Source organism: Glossina fuscipes, unplaced genomic scaffold (assembly GCF_014805625.2).
Source record: "Glossina fuscipes isolate IAEA_lab_2018 unplaced genomic scaffold, Yale_Gfus_2 219, whole genome shotgun sequence".
NCBI classification, from domain to species: domain Eukaryota; kingdom Metazoa; phylum Arthropoda; class Insecta; order Diptera; family Glossinidae; genus Glossina; species Glossina fuscipes.
The window spans coordinates 449676-470581 of NW_023998562.1; the positions used below are offsets into that span (position 1 = coordinate 449676).

Genomic DNA, 20906 nt, shown 5'->3' on the forward strand with positions numbered 1-20906 from the left:
AAACCTACCGATGTAGTCATTGCGTTGGGTGACTTCAATTTGCCTCAAGTCGCTTGGTGTTACAGTGATAGTTTTGCTGTTTGATTCCTACTTCAACATCTGATAGAGCTGTTGTGTTCTTTAATGAATTATTCGATTATTTCAATACAACGGTAGTCCTAATTGCAATGGTGCTTGATCTTTGCTTTGCCAATTTTCCTGAGATTTGTGTTAATCGTTGCCTTCCTTTTAGTTTACCTGAGAATACTTCTCATCCAGCATTGAATATTTCCCTTCATTACAAGCATGATGGTTCGTTGAACTTCTATAACGTTCCAAATTCAACTTTTTCAAATAAATTTTATGATCAACGTTTCAATACTAAAATCACATCTTCTACTTATTATGCTTGATTTTTCAGTTGGAGTTATTGATAGCTTACTGTCGTCGTTCTATAGTATATTAAAACCAGCTATTTCTGCATCCGTTCCGCTCAAACAGTTCCGTCTTCGAAGCAGGTGTCCTCCGTGGTTTAATAAGACATCTAAATATTATAGAAGTAGGAAAAACAAGCTTTTCAAAAATTTTTCAAAAAATGGTTCTTCTTTCGACTATTTCGCTTACTCAGTGGCAAGGGGTAGATTTAATTCCCTCAACCACTGCAATGTTATTGCAGATATCTTCAGTTCATTAAATCCTCTCTGTTTGACAAGCCTAAATACTTTTTTAAGTTTGTTAATTCCAAAAGAAAAATCTCCATAAATCTGTCGCATGTTTCTTTTAAATGCTCTGAGTCCACGGATGATATCGAAACATCAAATCTCTTTGCGGAATACTTCCGATGAAACTTTTCGACAACTAATTCCGATTTATCAGCAAATTACCCATATCTTATAACTAAATTGGTTTCAATTACCAATTTGGTTATTTCTGAAAATGATGTTTTCGAAGGGTTGAGCTCTCTAATATATAATTGTGCGCCTGGACCTGATGGAATTCCATCATGTGTACTTATATCTTGTGTTGGCGAGCTATGCGCTGTTATCTCAAAGATTTTTAGTAAGTGTTTGAATTTAGGTGCTTTCCCTTTTCGTTGGAAGACTTGTTTCCTTATTCCTATTCATAAAAGTGGAAGTAGATAACTTGTAGAGAACTACAGAGGCATTGTCAAGTTGAGTTTCTTGCCTAAACTGTTCGAACGAATTGTGACACAGCATATGGCCTTTGCCATCAAATCGTATATTTCTCCTCTCCAATATGGCTTCCGAAAAGTAAGATTTACGATCACCAATCTGTTAGAGTTTACTTTTCATCTTTTCAAGGCCTTTTCAAGTGGCTCTCGCACTGATGTCATATACACTGATTTTAGCAAAGCGTTTGATTTGGTTACCCATAAACTACTCATGTTTAAACTCCAATAGATCATTCAGGGTTTTCTTTTAACTTCATTGCCTTGAATGAATTCCCCGTGACGTCTGGCGTACCTCAAGGCAGCCACTTAGGACCCATTTTATTTAGTTTATACATTAATGATTTGCCCTCGTTGTCTAAATCCAACCAGATCTTAATGTATGCTGATGATGTGAAACTGTTTTCTTCCTTTTCCGTAGAATCGCAACCACATCAGCTTCGAAGTGACTTGAATAAATTGTTTGCGTGTTGCTCGTTGAATATTCTGAAACCAATAAATGTAATAAATGTAAGATTCGCACAAGTTCGAGGACGTCGGTTCGTTCACTGATTTCAGCTCTCGTTAAGCAAATCTAGGACCGCGTTTTGTTTTATGAAGAGGTGGTTCAAAGAGCTTCATGATCCTTATACTACGAAAAGGCTGTACATGTGTTTGGTTAGACCTATACTCGAGTATGCCTTCGTTGTGTGGTCTTCTCATATAGGTGCTATGTAGATTCAATTGAATCTGTTCAAAAGGAATTTTTGCTGTTTGCCTTTAGAAATTTGAGTTGGGACCCCATTGCCTCTCTTCCCACTATGAAAATAGGTTGTTTCTATTATCCGTCATATATATACCGCCATTTGAGAAACGTAGATTTGTTCTTGGGTTTCCTTCTTAATCAAAGTAATAAATGGTACTATTGACTCGCCAGCTTTACTTGGTGAGATACGCTTAAATGTCCCTAACCGCTTCTCTAGGCTCTTTATCTTGATTAAACTTAGGCATTGTAAATACAATTAGGAGCTGTTTAACCCACTCAGAGTTGTTTGCAGAAACCTAAATGATGTCTATCACTTATTCTCATTATTGGACCCTTTAAAGTCTATTAAAGCAACTTTGCTTAATATTCGCGATTTACTTATGTCGTATTTAAACTAACATTTCATTCTTAATGTCTCATTTTTTATTTAAAATAATATTGTGTTGTTATCGAGCTTATGCATGCTTCCAATGGTTTAGGGATTCACTTGCAACCTGAATATGTTCTTGTTGCGGGTGCGCTTCTATGCTAGCTATGCTTTTTTTTCTTTTTTTCTCGTTTTAGAATACTAATTTTAAAATAATTACTATAAGATTTTCTATTAAGATGCACTGAATTCGACTGTAATTTTCTTTACTTAAATTTCATGCATAATTGGGTAAAATAAAAATAAATAATTAAAAGAAAAAAAATTAAATGAACTGCTAACACTAGTGTCTTTAGTAAAAAAAAAAGGAATTGAACAATACCCTCACAGAAATAATATCATGGTAAATTTGTGCTCAAAAATTTCAGCGCCGTTAGATAAAAGTCCTCATTTCTATTAATTTGTGGCTATTTTGTCAACACATGCCGTGGTAATCTTCCAATTCTGAGTGAGCCTTATGCTCAGCTTTCACTAACATGCTTTGTTTTAGATCCAACATGTTTTTGAGATTTCAATTCAAATTATGTACGTTGGCCAGCCATACCTTAAAACACAGAGGCGGACAAGTTTTTAATGCCATAGAAAATAAAGATTTAATCTTACTTAACAACGGTGAGACCACTCATTTGTCTGCTCATGTCTTGATGTTACTTTTTGTTCCCCAAGTCTTAGCTCGTTAGTAAACTGGCCCAATCTTAAGGAAAATTAATTTGCTGCTTTCTCGGCTGTGTTAAATTGATATTGCAAAATTAAACTTCGAGAATTTATATGTTCGCTGTATTCTTTGCTTTACTTAGAGTTCGACCATCAAACTTTCACAGCAGGTGTTCTTGAGTTTATATACAATGTATTCTTATTTAATCTTGTTCACAATCCATTAAACAGCCACCATTCTTATCAGATAAAGTCGCCTTGTAGTTTATCATTTCTAATTCAGTTAATTATGCAAACTGTTTTCTTATTTTTCGAAAAATTTTTATTTTTCTAATAACATCCTCATAACACATCATTATATAGTTTCTATGTTCAAACGGTAAAACAATATCTTACATAGTTTTAGCAGGAGCCTTCTTTTTAATCAATTTATTGTACATACATTTTTACACATGGAATTCATAAATTTTTAAAATTCAATGTTGTTTGTATTCTCTGTAATGCATACATAGTGTAGCGCAAACAACATAAAAAGAAAAGAAATATAAACAAAAGAATTAAAACAGAAAAATGGCTCACTCGCAAAAATGCTCATTTTTGCTGAAAGCACAACGCTACGTCAAACGTCCCTTATAGTATAATTGCTGACATCACCATAATATAATTTAAACAAAAATATAGATAAACTTAGGCTAATAATTTAGTATATAAGAACCATATTTTTGAAATAAAGAGTGAATTATAGTTTGATCGCTTCTGCTGAACTGGTCTTAGCAATTAAGAAGTTAAAATTCAAATCTTTAATTCTTTCTTTACACCCCAATTTATTTTGTCTTATAATTGAGTGACAGACATGGCGGGAACAGACAAACAGTTTAGAAACACTGGAAAGGCTATTAGCAAAAATCACGCAATTGACATGGATAACACAGGTAGTCCACTCTGTCCTTATGAAAATTTCTTGACATATTTTTGTCACCTCATACATGTTGAGCATATTACAACGTATCCGATTGGTTTTCTTTTCGTTCATGCCTTCACCTTCACTAGCTCAAGTAATAACGAACAAAATGAAATATGGCACCACTCCAAATATAAAATACTTCGTACTTTTTTCAGTTCGATTCCTTTTTATATTCTAAACCATTTAAACCATTGATCTTTGTAAAATTTTATGGAAAAATGTAACATAAACGCCTTAGTAGATTCAACGTTTTCAGTCATAATCAAGCGTTTTTACTCAAAATCTTTTTAAATTTTAATTACACTTGTTCGACGTTTGACGTTTGAAATTAACATTTCGCTCATTGGGGCCACAAACAAAGGTCTGTAACTTGATGTACGAGCTTTTTCACTGCAAACCCATGGAGCGACTCATTTCAGGGTTTTTTCTTCTATAGCCGGGGTGTACTCAGGACAAATCCCAGGCGTTCGTTGCAAGCAAATTTATTGTTTATGAAGACATTTTATTTGTTGTTTGATTCGGTTGTTTTGTTTCAGGAATGTAGATTTTGTTTTAGAATTGCTCAGAAGAATAATTAAATAGGGAATAGTGTGTGTGCGTGGTACAGAAGAAACCAGCATACCAAGTGTGCGATGCTTGGAGCTTTTTGTTTTTTTGAAACCGTTACATTTGCCGTAAGCCATATTTCTAGATGCAATTTTGAAAAATTACTGTATGTTTAATTTGCAATGATCGCGGGTATTGTTCAGCGGGTATTGTTCAGCGTACAATCACTCCAGCTTACTCCAGGCATTTATTCTTCAGAACAAAGGGACAAAAGGAAATATCCCTGAGACCGAAGGGTGATTGACAGGCCTTTTGCAGAAAACAGCCAATCATCAACGTTCTGAAGGAATGATATTGATCGCTTAATTGCCTGCTTGACTGTCACTGAACAATAAAAGAATGATTTATGGTCGCTTCTGCTCTTATAGCTGTCGATTCACCACACTTGCTATGCTGCTAACACAGATCTAAGAGAGAGATAACTTAAGGTGAATTTCTGATTTAAGATGTTGTGAATTAGTAAAAAGAAAGCTTAATGGTGAGTGTGTCTCTCCGCAGTTGTATTTTGTTGTTGTCAAGGAGATTTAGGAAAATTTTCCATGAAGACAACAGCCCAAACCGGTTTTAATACTGTTATGAAATTCGCTTTTTACAAGATACAGTCCGTATCACTAGATCGTGGATATTTTGATCAAAAGAAATACACTTCAAAGTTCTTTTATTTTACTACTTTGTCTTTCACAACAGTAGGAATATTTATTTACGATTTATTTTGGCCGTACTCTCAACTTCTACGTTCTTGCCAGACTAACTCTACTTTTCACAAATATTCTACTTATATACAAATTTATCTAATCCCAGCCTGCTTTTCCTGTAATCGTTTTCATCGGCCTGCACCTGCATGACGAGCCTGCGAATATGCACTTAGCTTTTACCTGTTTGCTTTTCCACTAATCGTTTTCATTGGCCTGCAGCTGCATGACGCGCCTGGGAATGCTCATTTGGTTTTTCCTTCTTTAGGGAATTTATTATTACGAAAATTACTTAGCTGACATTTACTGAATTTGGGATTTTCGTAACAATACCTAAACCATTCTGTATGTATGCGTATGTGCACACAAAAGGGGTTTATTGTGTAATAAGTAAATGTGGAGAGAGACCTTTTATATCAATAATTCTAGCCTTTGAGATCAGTAATATACGTAAATCATGAATGTGAGACAATATAAGATAATATATAGGATTTATGTAGCAAGGAATGAATGGTTCAAAAAGGTATATAAGTAAAAATATAGTTATACGTAGGTGTAACTGATATTAGCATTTATAAGATAGGTGTATGTGCTTATGTGCAAGCGTAAATGTATTACATATATGTATAAGTGTAAGTACATACATATGTAAACTTATATATATATATATATATATATACTTTATATATATAGTTCAAATATGTATATGAGTACAAATATACGTATATGTAATATTACAAACATTTATGAGATGTATGTAAGCATGCAAATAATTGTTACAGTTTAAGAAGTAAGCAGCCGTGTTCATATCCCAATGCCTTGCAATTTTGGAAGCCATTCGCCTTACTGTCAAGCAAAAGCAAAAAAAATGTTTAAAAAAAATCTCGGCACACCGGTTTTTTTAGATCCACAATCGTTCTCCACTGTTGGAACTTACCCATATATACTAGAGATTAGATATTTGTTATACAGTTTAAAAACCGAATTCTTCAATTTTCATTTTTTCTTCGTACTTAGTCATATGGGCATCCACGGAAATATCATTGGTGAGGAAATTGCATCTCCTAAATCAATGACTACCGGTGATCGATCATTAACTTTTTTCGACATAAAAGCATTTGACACACAGCAATGAATTCGCAATTGACAGCAGCAAAGGAACACCTCCCATTGTGGTCGTCATTTATATTCTTTAGCTCCACATACAAATGTCAGACAATAATTCTATATTTTCAATGCCAGACACGAACTCATACACGCCATCAACAGATTAATCTTCAACCACAACAGATGCGGTGATCATTTATAAAAAATCAAGGAAAGCCAGCCACGTAAGCACATGTGGTGCGTCCCGATTATCTTGTTTTCTTTTGTCCAAATTTTGATTCACCTATTCGCCAAACCATGCGTCCAAACTTATCCCTGTTTGATTTCCGCAGCGACATTATCTTAGATATACTTCATTCTGGAAATTGGGCGGCTTATTTAGCAATGATTTCTTTTTCAATGCGCACAACTTAAGCACATCAAGTCTAAGGGTCGCGCTCCAAATCTTCACACAGCTAACCGTTGTTACTCGTTCAAGACGCTGCGTTGCTATCTACTTTCACAACACTTCGCAAACATACACTTATTTAAACCAAAAATTTTCTTTAAATATAACAATAATATTACACAAAATGAACGAATAATTAGAAATTAATTAACTAATAACAATAACACATCAAAAAAAGCAATAATAAACCTCAAAAGTAATATTTGCAAATCTTATAAGTGAAACTATTTGTTAGCATCAACAAACAAACGTAAAAAATGTAATTTTAACTAACAATTTAAATTAATTGTGAGCTTTATTCAGGCCGAGACTATTTTTATAATGCGGGGAATTGTCTATTCGAACCACTGAATATTCAAAAAGAAGAAGAAGAATTAATATTACAAATGGTTGGTCATTTTAAAATGGATTGTATTGTAACATAAATAAAAAAAAGTTTTTTTCTAAAAGTAACGGGTGATCATGAATTTTAAAGAAAATGTTTAGAAAAGCGATTTGCTTAACATTCACACTTGATACAACACGTCAATCCAGAAACGGCGCACTTGCATAAATTATGATCAAAATATTTCAAAATTTCTTTTGGCTGTTAATTGTGTTGGTGCGCAAACGTTTTATCTCAAATATGATAACAAGTAGAGAATCGAGCACCAGCCGCGTAGAGACGTATTCAAGCCCTGGAGTAATCGAAATAACAACAATTTGTTCTTTATTTTTTAAATATCGTCATGTTAAAGGATAATAAAGCCAACGATGAGAGTGGTAACAGCGGCAGCAGTGCTACTATTAGAAATTGTGACAATAATGCCATAAATACCTTAACTCAGACTAATAATTCTTCAAATATTGCAAAAGCTAACGTAGATGAATATATGAATGAAGCAAAAGAAAGTGGCGATGAGGAGGAGGATAACACGGTACAGTAGTATTATTAATTAAAGTCATTTCTTCTTCTACTTTTCATTACGATGTACGTATGATTGATTTGTTATAATTTTAAATTGATTATTATTAACAATACGCCATGGCGACTAGATAATGAAATTCATTTTCTATTCATTTTCTATTGATTCTGCTGTCGATAGGAAAGTCTATGGAAGTTAAAAAAAAAACGTTAACATTTGTTTTCTTGTAATAAGCAAAAAAGACATCTTAAAGGTTCTTTACGATATCACATCGCGTGGGTGAGTCCGTTCCGCAGGTTTAGGTAATGAAAGAACTATTCATTGGAAGTATCCCACAGCTGCATGTACAAATAACGCCCGTCTTCCAGGCAATTTACAAATTGATGATGATCTAGGCATCGTCGTAACATCCTTCGAACAAGCTATAAATCTGTTGAAATCCGTGTTAATCAAAAGGCCTGCCTGATAAGAGTGGGGAGGATAGCGTATTTCATGCTAAAAAACTGCGAACACTTCTTAAACGGGCTTTACTATATGGGACTGACTTCCTTCTTACTGAAAACTCACAATATTATGACCTTAAAGACTTAGAGCTTTGCCACAAATGCATCAGTTATTGTTGTTGATAGCTTAAATTAGTAGTGGCACTAGATGGGACGTGATCTCGACAAACAGCAGCTGATAATTTTTGTGCTTTACTCATGTTATTAAAAAAAAATTTTACGGGAATTTAAATAATTTAAAAAAAGAAAGGAGGGAAGGAAAAAAAAAGAGGTTTAAGAAAGTAACCAAATTTTTTAAAAAATATAAAGGAAGAAAAGGAGTGAAGAAAGAAGATGAAAGTGAGGGAAAAATTAAAAAACAATATATATACTAAATTTTTTTATTTTTTCGTTCTGATTTTTTTTTTGGTGTTCCCCGTAATAACAACCAAAACAACATCAGCCCGTCTCCCTAGGGAGACTGGGTTTGATCTTATAACTACTGATAGAGACTGTTTTGAAGATTTTTATACGAATGCCATTGAGCGCACCAAGATATCGAGGATCGGTGAGAATAAAATTCTTCTACCTCCCAATGGAAAGGCTAAGCCAAATGTTTTAATTATGCCTACTAAACGGGCAGTGGACATGCCCTACAGCCTGCCCAAATCACGAGATCAATTTGTACGACTGCCTGTCGAAGTGCAATTTCGTCGTTTTTGTCGAAACGTGCCCAAACGCAGACGGAAATCGCATGAATATCAACTTCGATGTCTTTTTTTACGATTACCTGACGATCACCACGTATGGCTTAGAAGAACTAAAAGTGGTCAGCAGGGGGAGCCAAACTGCTTTTCAGCTCTGCTGCCAATGCCAACAACTTTGTCACAAATAACGATTTTACTAAAAAGGATTTAAAGGTGTGCATACCGAGGTCGTTCGCTGAGAGATTCGGAGTCTTTCGAAACATTCCATGTTTATACAGTGTAGACGATATAATTAAATACGTCGTAACCCATATTCCGATCAGGTCCGCTGTCCGTTTTCAAAGAAGGAATCCCAACAAAGATGAGTAGATTCCCACAACCAAACTAAGTCAATCAAATTTAATTATTGTTATCTGCCAGTTGAGTACTTTGTACCCACCTTAAAGCATTGCTTTAAAAGCATTGCGTTTCAAAATTCTGCAAAGCTAAGGAGAGCAGATGAGTGAACTGTGGGAAGTCTTTGAGGAGTGTGAACTGTGAGACGATGAAGTGCTTGTCCTGTGGTTCAGGTGGGCACAACACGTTCAACAAGTGTTGACCTACAATAACAATTACACTTCATTGGGCAAGATGTCGGCCATTTCGAGTAAGGACGTCAATGAAAATGCCAATAAAATTTTAACCAGGAATAAATTTAATGCTATCATCAAAAGGAAATCTCTCCAAATCTCTTATCAGTTCACCCACCAAACCTTCTCTCAATTCACCCCCAGCCGTCTGGAACAAATCTTCGGCGTCCAGTAATTTCAAACAACTATTTGCGTTCCTCAAAACTTGAAAGATTAATCTTTGTGATTAACACGTTAAGGACGGTGCAGTTTTTCCTATTTCGCTTCACTGGGCGGCAGCAAAAATCGTACTTTGCTTTATCTGGCGGCGCCTTGCACAAAATGTTCTTTACCGAAACTTCATACCCTAACGTGTAGGTTCCTTTTGTTCTACGTTTATTATATCATATACGCAGCGCTCATACCCACGGATCGTTGCGTGCATGATATGTGGTACTGTAAAAGTGAATAGAAGATTTCTATCAGTATTAGCAAAACTAAAACAAAAACGAGGTGACATTGTAAATGGTGCAAATCCTAAAGGAGTTAAATTCCTAAAAGGGACAGATAAAATTTTTCTTTGCATGTTAATTACTTGCAAAAAAAGGCGTTGATGTTTTTCAATTTAGAGAAAATATTATTGACCGGCTCCTGGATGAAATGCGTACAGAATCACTAAACCTAAAACCTAAAAGAGTATCTGCACATTTTCTTCAGAAGTATCCGGGGACTGCAAGAAAGTCGCGAAAACGATGTCCTGAATGTTATAAAAACTTATCTGCTGGACGAGGTAGAACTACTGCTTCAAAAACATCGAAAAGGTTTACAACGTTTTACCGATTTTGCGAAGGTGAACTAACACTATGCCTTGAATGTCTTAAAAAAACCCACAAGAAGGAATAAGTAAACATATTAACTGTAATATAGCCTACCTAAAAAAAAAGCTCTTGAATTTTTCAATAAAAAAATTATTTTTAACCATAAAGTTTTTTCCATCTAATAAAACTATAGCTGATGTGAGCCACATGTCGTACACGCCGCCAGATGAACCATTCACGTGTATGCCACCGCTGGTACACGTCTCCAGATAAAGCATTCGCTTGTGAGCCACCGTTGGTACGCGCCGTCCTTAACGTGTTAAAGAAAGTATCCGTCCGATGACCCCTCATAATCTTATTAAAGATTTTGAGCAAAAAATGTCTGTCTGTGCCAATTCTCGGCCCCTTCAAGCACCCAGCACTACGACGAAATCCGCCGGGGTTCCTTCTCAAGTTTAAATATGGTGTCTTTTTACAATATAATATCCAAAGTATTCGTTTTCGGACTTTTACTTGAACTCAAATAAGGTTGATTTCTGAGTAAAGTTTTTCTGGAAAATGAAAATGGTTTTGAAGTTAAAGTTTCGAATTATGCTTCGGCCATCAAATGCTGAAATGATGACTACGGCGGTGTTAGTATATTTTTAAGAAAGGTGTCAATTTCAGACGTATTCCTTACAACTCTGCTGTTGATATTATCATCATCATCAAGAACTTTAAACCGAATCTTTTCATAGCATTATGCTACTTTCCACCCAGTCTCGGTGTACAAACCTTTCGAGATAGGATTCAGAGATTATTTGACTTTCTCGACGGCGAACAAAATGTGATTCTAGCTGGAGATTTCATTCAAGACATAGCTTGTGTGGCGATCAAGTCTCAACCAACAAATGCAAGATCCTTGTGAATGCTATCTATTCCAGTAGTTTCAGTGTCTTAAATAATGGCAATCCTACCTTTCACGGTAACGGAGTGGTCGCACGGCGAGCAGTATGTTGAATCTAACTTTCTCGAATTCAACTAGTTTATCATTCAACTGGAACACGTCCAACGTTTCCATTAGCAAAAGCCGGCACTCTCACATTTTATTCCACACAATTCCGTTAAGAAAACAGAAAATTTCATTTCACGCAACTTCCTTATTGACGGTCTGTCTAACGTTGATCTTCCTTCTGATTTATCATCAATTCAAAGTGCCTTTCGGTCTGTGATCAAGTCTGCTAGAACCAACTTTCCAGACATTGAGTCCTTCTCACCTAAACTTTGGTGGAACTCTTCCCTGTTAACACTTTTCCACAAGTACCAAGCTGCAAGGAAAAAAAATTAGTAAATATGCCAATCCAGCCAACTACATTGAATATATGAAAACACTGAAAGAATGGAGGTCTGCAGTTAGAAAGGCGAAAAGGACACATAGAGGTATCGCGATTAAAGATTTTTGTGGTAACGGCAACCCACGTTCTTTCTGGAATTATATCAATGGTCATTGACATTCTAGTCGAATATTAAGCGGTTGTGCTGTATGGAATGACCATGATAATAAAAAATACTTAGATATGCTCAAGAGCTACATTCCAAATGTCAATCCGATTACCATACCTTCAATTCCTTTTAGTAGTCTCTGCGACACACCCTTTTCATTGCATGAGCTAATTTATGTTTTACATTCCAGAAAGAGAGCTACTGCTGCAGGTTGTGATGGAGTCAAGTATGACATGCTCAGAGCACTGTCTGGAGGAAGCCTCAGTATTTTTTTGCATGCAATTAACAACTGTTGGTCCATCAACTTTATACCCTCAGATTTGCGATGCATCAAAATATTTCCCATTCCTAACGCAGGTTAAGATTTAAATGATTTAAGTAGGTTCAGACCAATTTCACTGTATTCATAAAAACTATCAACTTCATGGTTAAGGAGAGACTAACTGGTTTTCTGAAAACTGAGAACATTATTCCAGCTCGTTCTTACGCCTATCAAGAACTATCTTAAACTTTTCGATTCCTCTTCAAATGCGGCTGTGGACTAATATTAATTTTTTATCCACGCGCCGATCTTAATTTATATTTTAACCCCAGCAAAACAAATACTATTTATTTTGCCAAAGTTTCCAAACGTGAAATCAGGCTCTATCAAAGGTACTAAAGTTGATCAGGTGAAATTTCTTCGATTTCTTGGTAGAATTTTAAATGACAGCTTCAAAGATTCCCATTCTGAAATGTAGCACTATCAAACTTATGACTCATCAGTCAGGCTTGCCTCCGAAAAATGCTTTGACTGTATACAAATCTCTAGTCAGGTCCAAAATTGAATTTGGACATTCCACATGTTGCAATTTCCCAAAATATATTGAGAAACGTATACAAGCATTTGAAAACCGAATGTTGAAGCGTTGTACTGGACTGACCCCCTCAACTCCTCAACATAGTCTTAATATCATATCTGGTGAGTGACCCGTTTCCGAAAGAGCTCTTTTTTGCACTGCCAAGGAGTTAATTAAGATCAAAATGATGAATCCTTCCTTTTTTCAGGAAGTTATATCTCTCAGTGATACTGTCTCTGACATCTACACTTTTTGCCACCAAAAACTTCGTCATATTTTTGATAAGATAGATTCAACTCCTCTCTGGAATTTTATTACAAGCAAATGTAGAGTATTCATGAACATTTTGGAATTAAAACAATATGTCAACTTCTCTTGTACGAGGATGTTATGCCAAGAAAAGCTCCTCCCTTATTACAACAACGGCTATGATGAAACACGTGCCATAAACAAAATAAAAATCTTGTGGGGAGAATATTTCTGAGCTTTCGCCTATTTTCATCGAAACGGGGACGGATTATGTTCATTTTCGTAGAAAAAGGTGTAGCTTTTGTTTATATGTACATCGTTTCTTGCACATGCAAATGGATGAAAAGAAGTTGAACAATTTTATTGGAGTTTTTTTTTAGAAAAATAACTTTCTGTCTAAAAGCTTGAGAAGCTGTAACGGATAACTCATAATAATGAGTGTTTTTTAACAAACAGTCCAGTACCGTGCCACTTCCGAAAATATCCATCCCCAAGTTTGAGGGTATTACAGAAAATGAAGGCAATTTTATGACTTATTACTCTACATGATCCGCAACCAGCCGATACCCAATGCCAATTTTTAAGGAGAATCTGAAAGACTAATCAGCCACTTGTCTAAAACTGAAGGCAATTACATCTCCGCTTGGACAACTTTGCAAGAACGATAAAACAATGAAAGAGTTCTTGTGTCAACATTGATGCCGCCTCAATCAAAAATATTCACGATACAACCAGAGAATGCTTTCCATTTTTAAGGAAGCGTTTTACCAATAACAAGTCTGTCTGCGTAATTGTCCGTCCATAGTCCGAAATATCTCCCACCGGTAACCATACCAACCCTAAAAGTGGCTGGTTTGTCTACCCTCCGCGTGTAAGTAAAAGTACTTCTTCTTTGACCGTTTCCTTAGCGTAAGTGTGTTACAAAGATGCGTAAAACAATTTCTCTTTTGTATTCAGATTTTTCTCTACACTGTAGGGGCCGCTCTCATATAAACATATTATAATCGGTATATTTATAACCAAAAAAAAAAAAAAATAAAAAATTATAAAGACATCAGAAAATATCTAAAAACATCTAAAGACGGAGCGGATAACATTTAGTCTATAAGGTTTAGTAAGTAGTTCTAGTTATTATTAACTTGAAATTTAAATTCATCATCTAAATATGTACTTGTTTCTGGTAATTTTCAGAGATATAAATGCCGCAGACGGTTCAGTCGGACATAATGTATCTGGCCTATGTAAAATAGTACATCGAGTCAAAGTGGTGGAGCGGATAACATTTAGTCTATAAGATTTAGTAAGTAGTTCTAGTTATTATTAACTTGAAATTTAAATTCATCAACTAAATATGTACTTGTTTCTGGTAATTTTCAGAGATATAAATGCCGCTGACGGTTCAGGCGAACATAATGTATCTGGCCTATGTAAAATAGTACATCGAGTCAAAGTGGTGGAGGAACTTTCCTCTCACTTTTGTTGAGTTGGTCGACATCAGACTTGCTTTATTAGAAAAGCTAATTTACAGTTTTAGATTTTTTTCTACTTTCTCTTTCTTTTGCGTGCTATCATTTTCTATTACTATAGCATTGCTTTTCGTTTTCAGCCAAAGTTTGCAGCACTGTTGAATTTCAACAACTCAACCAGACAATTACACACACACACACACAATTACACTTAAAATACCGGCTCCAGTCATTACGGCCGCTCTTTTCTTTGTTGCGTTTTATATATATTTGTGACCAAAATTACGACAGATTATTGTGTGGACATCTATTGGCTTAATCCATCTCTACTCAGCAAACCAAAAAAAAAAGAAAACGTTTAGAGAAAATAGAATATTGCCCGAAAAATAAACGAATATTTGCTGTGAATTCTATGTAAAAATCCATGATTTTAGGCATTTTTTTAGAAGCAAGTTGCATGTATTTGAAAACATTTGTAGCGAATGTTGTTGAAAATGTGTTCGATTTTATAGTGGTTGTTCAGTGATTTTTCTTCGATGCACTGCTGCTATTGATTTACTTAAGCAACTTACTAACAATTTAAATAAGGGAAATGGGTAAAACTTCAAAGGACAAAAGAGACATTTACTATCGCTTAGCTAAAGAAGAAGGTTGGCGTGCTCGTAGTGCTTTCAAACTGTTGCAAATTGATGAAAAGTTTGTTATAATAGACGGTTTGTGATTACTTACTTTTCAATACTGCTTTACTTCTCAAATTTCTAATTGTTATCAAAAAGGAGTCACGCGTGCAGTGGATTTATGTGCAGCCCCTGGAAGTTGGTCTCAAGTTTTATCGAAACGTTTATATGAAAACCGTTCTGGCAACGAAGATGTAAAGATTATAGCTGTGGACTTGCAGGCAATGGCACCGTTGAATGGCGTTACCCAAATACAAGGTGACATTACTAAATTGAGTACCGCTCAATCGATCATAGAACATTTTGGAGGTGAAGATCAAAAAGCTCAGCTTGTAGTGTGCGACGGTGCTCCCGATGTTACGGGCTTACACGATATCGATGAGTACATACAAAGTCAATTATTGTTGGCTGCTTTAAGTATTACTACGCATGTCTTAATGCCGGGTGGTACGTTTGTGGCCAAAATTTTTCGAGGCAAAGACACTAGTTTGTTGTATTCACAGTTACGTATATTTTTCGAAAAAGTTTCAATTGCTAAACCGCCTAGCTCACGGAACTCTAGTATAGAGGCCTTTGTAGTTTGTCAAAACTATAATTGCCCTGAAGGTTATATACCGCAAATGATAAATCCCATGGTGGACGATGTTAAAGTTATCGCTGGGGCTACCGATTCAAAAATAAATCGGGAGCTAATACCTTTTGTTGTATGCGGAGATTTAAATGGCTTCGATTCGGATATGTCGTATAATTTGAATGTAAGTTTGTCATATTGAAAAGAAAATATTAATGCAATTGCTACTCATTCTAGCTTGAAAAGAATGTTGAATACACTTACCACGAAGTAGTACAAAAACCAATCTCACCTGCTTATAAAGAGATATTAGACAAGCTAAAAAATTTTTCGATAAAACACACCGCAATAACGGTAACGCATTGCGCAGGTGAAGAAAAGTCAAAGGAAAATGAATCGCAATCGTCCGCTCAGGAAGAAAACACATTAGCAAATACAGCAGATTAAGCAATATAATTAAGTAATATAATTCATATGCAATATAACACATAACATTACAGATACATTAGCAAGAAACCTCTTTAACTGATGGCAGCAGCTGCTGGCTTAGTACCATATCTGCAAACTTTGGTTAAACCTTCTGGAAAATCTGGCAGTAAATTTTTAAAATTCTCCACTTGTTGACCAACCCGTTCCGCCCATACTCCGTCACCGGTGAAATGATATTCACTCTCAATTAAATAGAGAGTCAATGCTAAAATGTCCTTTTTATTTAATGGGTCCTTGTAATCTAGTTGCAATTGCTGCAGAAAGTCAGGCAAGCGTAGCAATTGTAATTTCTCATCAATTCGTTTGCTGGAAGAAAAAAAAAAATCTAAATATAGGCCCTTAAAACTCTTTCAACTTTTTTGCTAAAGTCCTGTTTTTTACTCCATGTTCGTATATAACAATGATTAGTTGAATTAAAAACCCTATACTATTTGAAAATATATATTTGAAAAATGGTGATGAACGTACGCTAATTACGGAATCATTTGCCAGCGTGTCTTGTTAAGAAAAGGGAAATCAAACATAATGCCACGATTTCTACGTTCTAACTTCAAAGATAGACTGCGAGAGCGAAGGAGGAGCAATAATTAGCGATAATTCACCAGGGATCCATATCAGAATATCTCCTGGTGAGGTATAAAAATAATGGCAATAGTCCACTTACATGGGATATAACAACAAATGCATGTTGTCGTAAATATCAGCTTTTGAAAACTCGTTATTCAAGAGAAATTCATAGCATTGCTTTACGTGTACGATAGGTATATGGCACCAATTGGGATGTCGCGACATAACATTGCGTAAATCTGCGACTTCTTTGTTCAAAACATGAGCCAAATAGACTACGATATCTCGTCCCCTAGTACGATCTTCGCCATCCCGAGCAAATCTAGAGTAAAGAAAGAACGTAAGATTTAATCGCTTTTACCCTACTTTCTTGAATTTTTACCTGGCAAAAGTATCTGAACTGCATGATAATATGTGCAAGGAGACACAACGTACTTTTAACTGATTTAGATATTCTAAACGAAGTCGTGCTTTATTCTGATAATGTACTAATCTTAATACTCTTGGATTGCAATTTAAAACTTGAAATTCCTCTACTTCGTTTAAATCTTTTAAACGTTCTAAAACCGTGTCAGGTCCCAATGTTAACACTTCTAAACACCTTAGCACAGCATCTTCTTTTATGCCATAATCCTTGATGTGTTTTAAAGTAGTTATCAACGCATTGCACGGCGACATCATAATTTTTGGAAATTTGTGTAATATTTCCCGTATATCCTCACCATCGATAGATGGTATGTCCCTTAAAATCCGTTCGACGTTTTGAAAGTCGGCACACAGAGTAAAAGCATTCTTGCTTATACGTTCCGAGCTAAATTGTAACTCTTCTGAAAGCAATTTTATCATTTTTTGTACTGAATAAAAACTTTTATGTCTAATACGCCCGTATGCGCTCCACAGTTTTGTGGTATCGTTTTGATTCCAATTCAGCCTTTGTTGCAAATAGTAGCTCATAAAGTGTTGCCTTAAGGCTTTTAATTCTATATTTTCATTGCAAACCATATCATCGGGCAATTGGATATCAATATCGGTAAACGTTTGCCTTAGTTTCTCTATAACATCTAAGTCATAGGGGATATGATTGAAAGACTTTAACGTGCCAACGTCTTTATTCATAGCCACTAAATAACGGGATAGCAAAGATATGGATATATTATTAAAGCCGCATTCTTTTAAGACATAATAACGATTCTTTAACGAATGTGTGCCAGTACACAGAATTGTAGGTTTTAATATTATATCATCCACATTAAAGTTTAGTTTCTTTAGGACTTCCACAGTATTGATAACTTCCTTTTCTTTCAACGTTTGCAACGTAGGATATTTTTTTAAAATTGCTTTCCACTTACTAGCGCTCGAACCTTTAATAGAATAAATAAAGAATTGATCGTCAATAATCTCTCATTCTTACCTATGTTCTTAACAAAAAAAGTTATTCCTAAATGATCGGCGGAGGTTTCTTTTCTGTAATTTCTACAAAATACAGCCAAAGTGTGATGGCCAAACAATTGCAAATTTCTATAAGTTCGACCAAACATCTTTTTTTGAAGAGAATATTTAATACATCCAACAAAGCATGGTTAAAATCACTTATGCTGTAAAAACATCTCTTATTTAACGTACAAGAAGGGAAATATATGTGAGAAGAGTTATCAATAATAAATATGTATTTACCCATATGTTCACGTTTGTTTTTACCTTCTTCTTCTGTGAGTTGGCAACAACAGATAATTTGTGGATTGATAGGCCAATGTAGTTGACAGGTAGTTTAATTGCAAACGTTGTGAGGGCTAAAGCCCTGGTTCTGGGGTAAGCTCAGTGGCTCCAGGTTTTTATTTCATAAAAATCATTTTTTGGTGGTTTTTATTTTCAATGATTTCAAGAGCGTTTTACAATTCAAACAAATTACCGTTTCTTTTAAACAATATTGGTTTGTTTGTAACTATTACGTTGCTTCTTATATTCCATTTCTTATCTTGATTTTTATTTTTAAGTGCTATTAAGGTTTAAACAAACACGACTTCTAGCGCTTCAAAGTAAAGTTAATATTCAGTTTTGAATTTCACTTACAATCTGGGCCCATACTACTGTTCACTTTGCCAGCTCAAAGCTACTGCTTAAATTCAACTAAAACTTAACTAACTCGTAGCCTAAACTAAACTAACTCACTTGTCTCTTGTGTAGACGAAACTTGACTTCAACGTCAACTTAAGCCAACTACTCTCACTTTGTTCTGATTTCCCTTTACTGAACCCTAATATTTAACCTACCTTGATTTAGCACTTCCCTCAGAGACGAAGAACCTGTGAGGCCAAAACGAGGGACGACTTTGGCTCGTCACAACGCATACAGATATATAGGCATATATTAGGTTTACTATAAGATCCGCCGCATAACTCAAATCGTTTTTATCTTCCCCGAATTTCATTTAATGTTCCTATTTTATTTTGTTTTATTTTATTGTCTCGATTTTGTGGCGAAATGGTCTGGGATTTTCCTCTTCTTCAAATAATTACAAGATGATGCAGAGCAAAATGAATTTCGTAATGCAAGAATTTATGGAGTGCAAGTGTATGGGAGCATCTTATGGAAGAGTTGAAACGTTGCGAAAATAAAAAAAGTATCCGAAGGAACAGAGTGACAGTTTGACTGTGAATATTTATATACATTGTTGTCAAAGCTTTAAAAAAAAGAAAAATTTGCATGAGCGCAAAATGCGAAAATGCTGCGATCATGAAGACCGCGTAGCGAAAATTCTTGAAGCGTGCATTGGCGGATAGTAATTGCAAAATTCGAGCAGACAAATAGAAAATGCTCAAGATATTGCAAAACCACATATGTACATAAGTGGTTTCTCACTATGTTAATTTTGAACAGGGGATCATTGCATCTCGTGTGACTAAACGTCAGCCTATTAAAAAGGTAAATAATGCTCCATCTGAGGCCGAAATTGGTAAACCAAGATGTTATATTTATTTGCGGATATAAAAAATATAAGTGACGATCACGAATTGAATTATTTCATAGCTAAACGAGGATTATTTATAGCTGGGGTTTCGCTCAGGGCTGTCCAGTTGCCCGTTTCAAGAAAATTTGTTCTTTGAAATAACCTTCGCTTTTTGGTGTTGGATCAAATATATATTTATGGAATCCAAGAGGCATTCATGATGGCCTTATTTGCGACTTAACTTCGGGGTGAAAGAAAAAAACCAACGCGCCGTGAGTGGTCTTCCTTCGCCGAAGGAAATATAACTCACGTACGACTGAAACTGTTTGTTTAACTGCTGAACAACTAAAGGAAAGATTCCTGCTTACGCGCGGCTTTTATAGTGGTTGGCTGCCGCACCAATGCATTGATATTTAGAGCTTTCACCACGAGGTGTGTTTACTTAGGAGACTAATTTACTGAAAGCTATATTCGTATGTGTAAGTAAAGGTGTAAACGAAGTTATATAGCGTTGCATTATAATTTTGCGTGCAAATATCAGGCAACGTTGTCTGTATGGGTATTTTCAAGAATAACCATGTCACTAGGCGCTTAGAGAAAATGGAAACAAAATGCATCGGATTTGAGACTGCATAGCAAAGGTCTGATTTTTAACACATAAGACTGAGTTTTCTCTGAAGGTTAACACGTATTTTTGGTAGATTCAATGAGAAAATAAATAACTGCGCAACCTAGGTATATAGTGATAACATGTCTATTATGGTAAAACCGAGTAACCGTACTATAATTCTGTTGGAACATAATGGTGTGATATACAGTCTTTAAACGGTCTTGATTTCTTCGCCGTCTGTTGGGTAGTTATTGGATTGAAGTGATTTCCTGAGCTGCTTCTTGTTTCTTTCCTTGTGTAACGCGCTTGGCGGCGCATCAGCACTAGTTTATCAAATTCTAAATTTGTGTGATATCAAGACGAATTTGAAGTGTGTGTATAGTGAGCTATTTCCTTATTGCTGTTGAACCTTTATTTGTTGTGAGAATGGCGCCTGGTAAGAAGAATGTTCAACGTGCAATGAATTAATTGGTAGGCATGGGCCTGTAGGTTGGGAAATGTGTTTAACATGGCTATATGCCTCGTGTATTGGTCTATCGAGTGAGGATGTTCTTAGGATGAGTGATGATGGATCTCTTTCTTCTTTTTGATTAGAGTTCAGAACCATTGATAGATGGATATTACTAAACGAGGATGATCCGTGTTACATGTATTTACAGGAACAACATCGGTGGGTAA

The 20906-nt window shown here is 35.4% G+C and overlaps 2 protein-coding genes across 6 annotated transcripts in view; one reads left to right on the forward strand and one right to left on the reverse strand.

Moving 5' to 3' along the window:
* LOC119642126 (putative tRNA (cytidine(32)/guanosine(34)-2'-O)-methyltransferase 1) overlaps positions 1 to 16157 on the forward strand; it is a 33222-nt gene extending 17065 nt beyond the window's left edge. For 2 of the 5 annotated variants that reach the window (XM_038041112.1, XM_038041114.1), the window contains 4 exons: positions 14093 to 14201; positions 14279 to 15080; positions 15144 to 15799; positions 15853 to 16157. In XM_038041112.1, coding sequence (XP_037897040.1) covers positions 14960 to 15080; positions 15144 to 15799; positions 15853 to 16062 — 987 coding nt within the window. In that variant the 5' untranslated portion in view covers positions 14093 to 14201; positions 14279 to 14959 and the 3' untranslated portion in view covers positions 16063 to 16157. Of the gene's footprint in view, positions 1 to 13929; positions 14016 to 14092; positions 14202 to 14278; positions 15081 to 15143; positions 15800 to 15852 lie in introns of those variants that run through there. The other 3 variants (XM_038041116.1, XM_038041113.1, XM_038041115.1) reach the window with 3 other exon arrangements.
* On the reverse strand, positions 16069 to 18316 carry LOC119642125 (transcription termination factor 5, mitochondrial). Its single transcript, XM_038041111.1, has 4 exons — positions 18083 to 18316; positions 17054 to 18032; positions 16769 to 16993; positions 16069 to 16410 (listed from the first exon to the last, which is right to left on the reverse strand). Exons 1-4 carry the CDS (start codon positions 18207 to 18209, stop codon positions 16137 to 16139), a joined length of 1605 nt encoding a protein of 534 aa, XP_037897039.1. The 5' UTR covers positions 18210 to 18316; the 3' UTR covers positions 16069 to 16136.
* Between the last annotated feature and the right edge of the window lie 2590 nt (positions 18317 to 20906).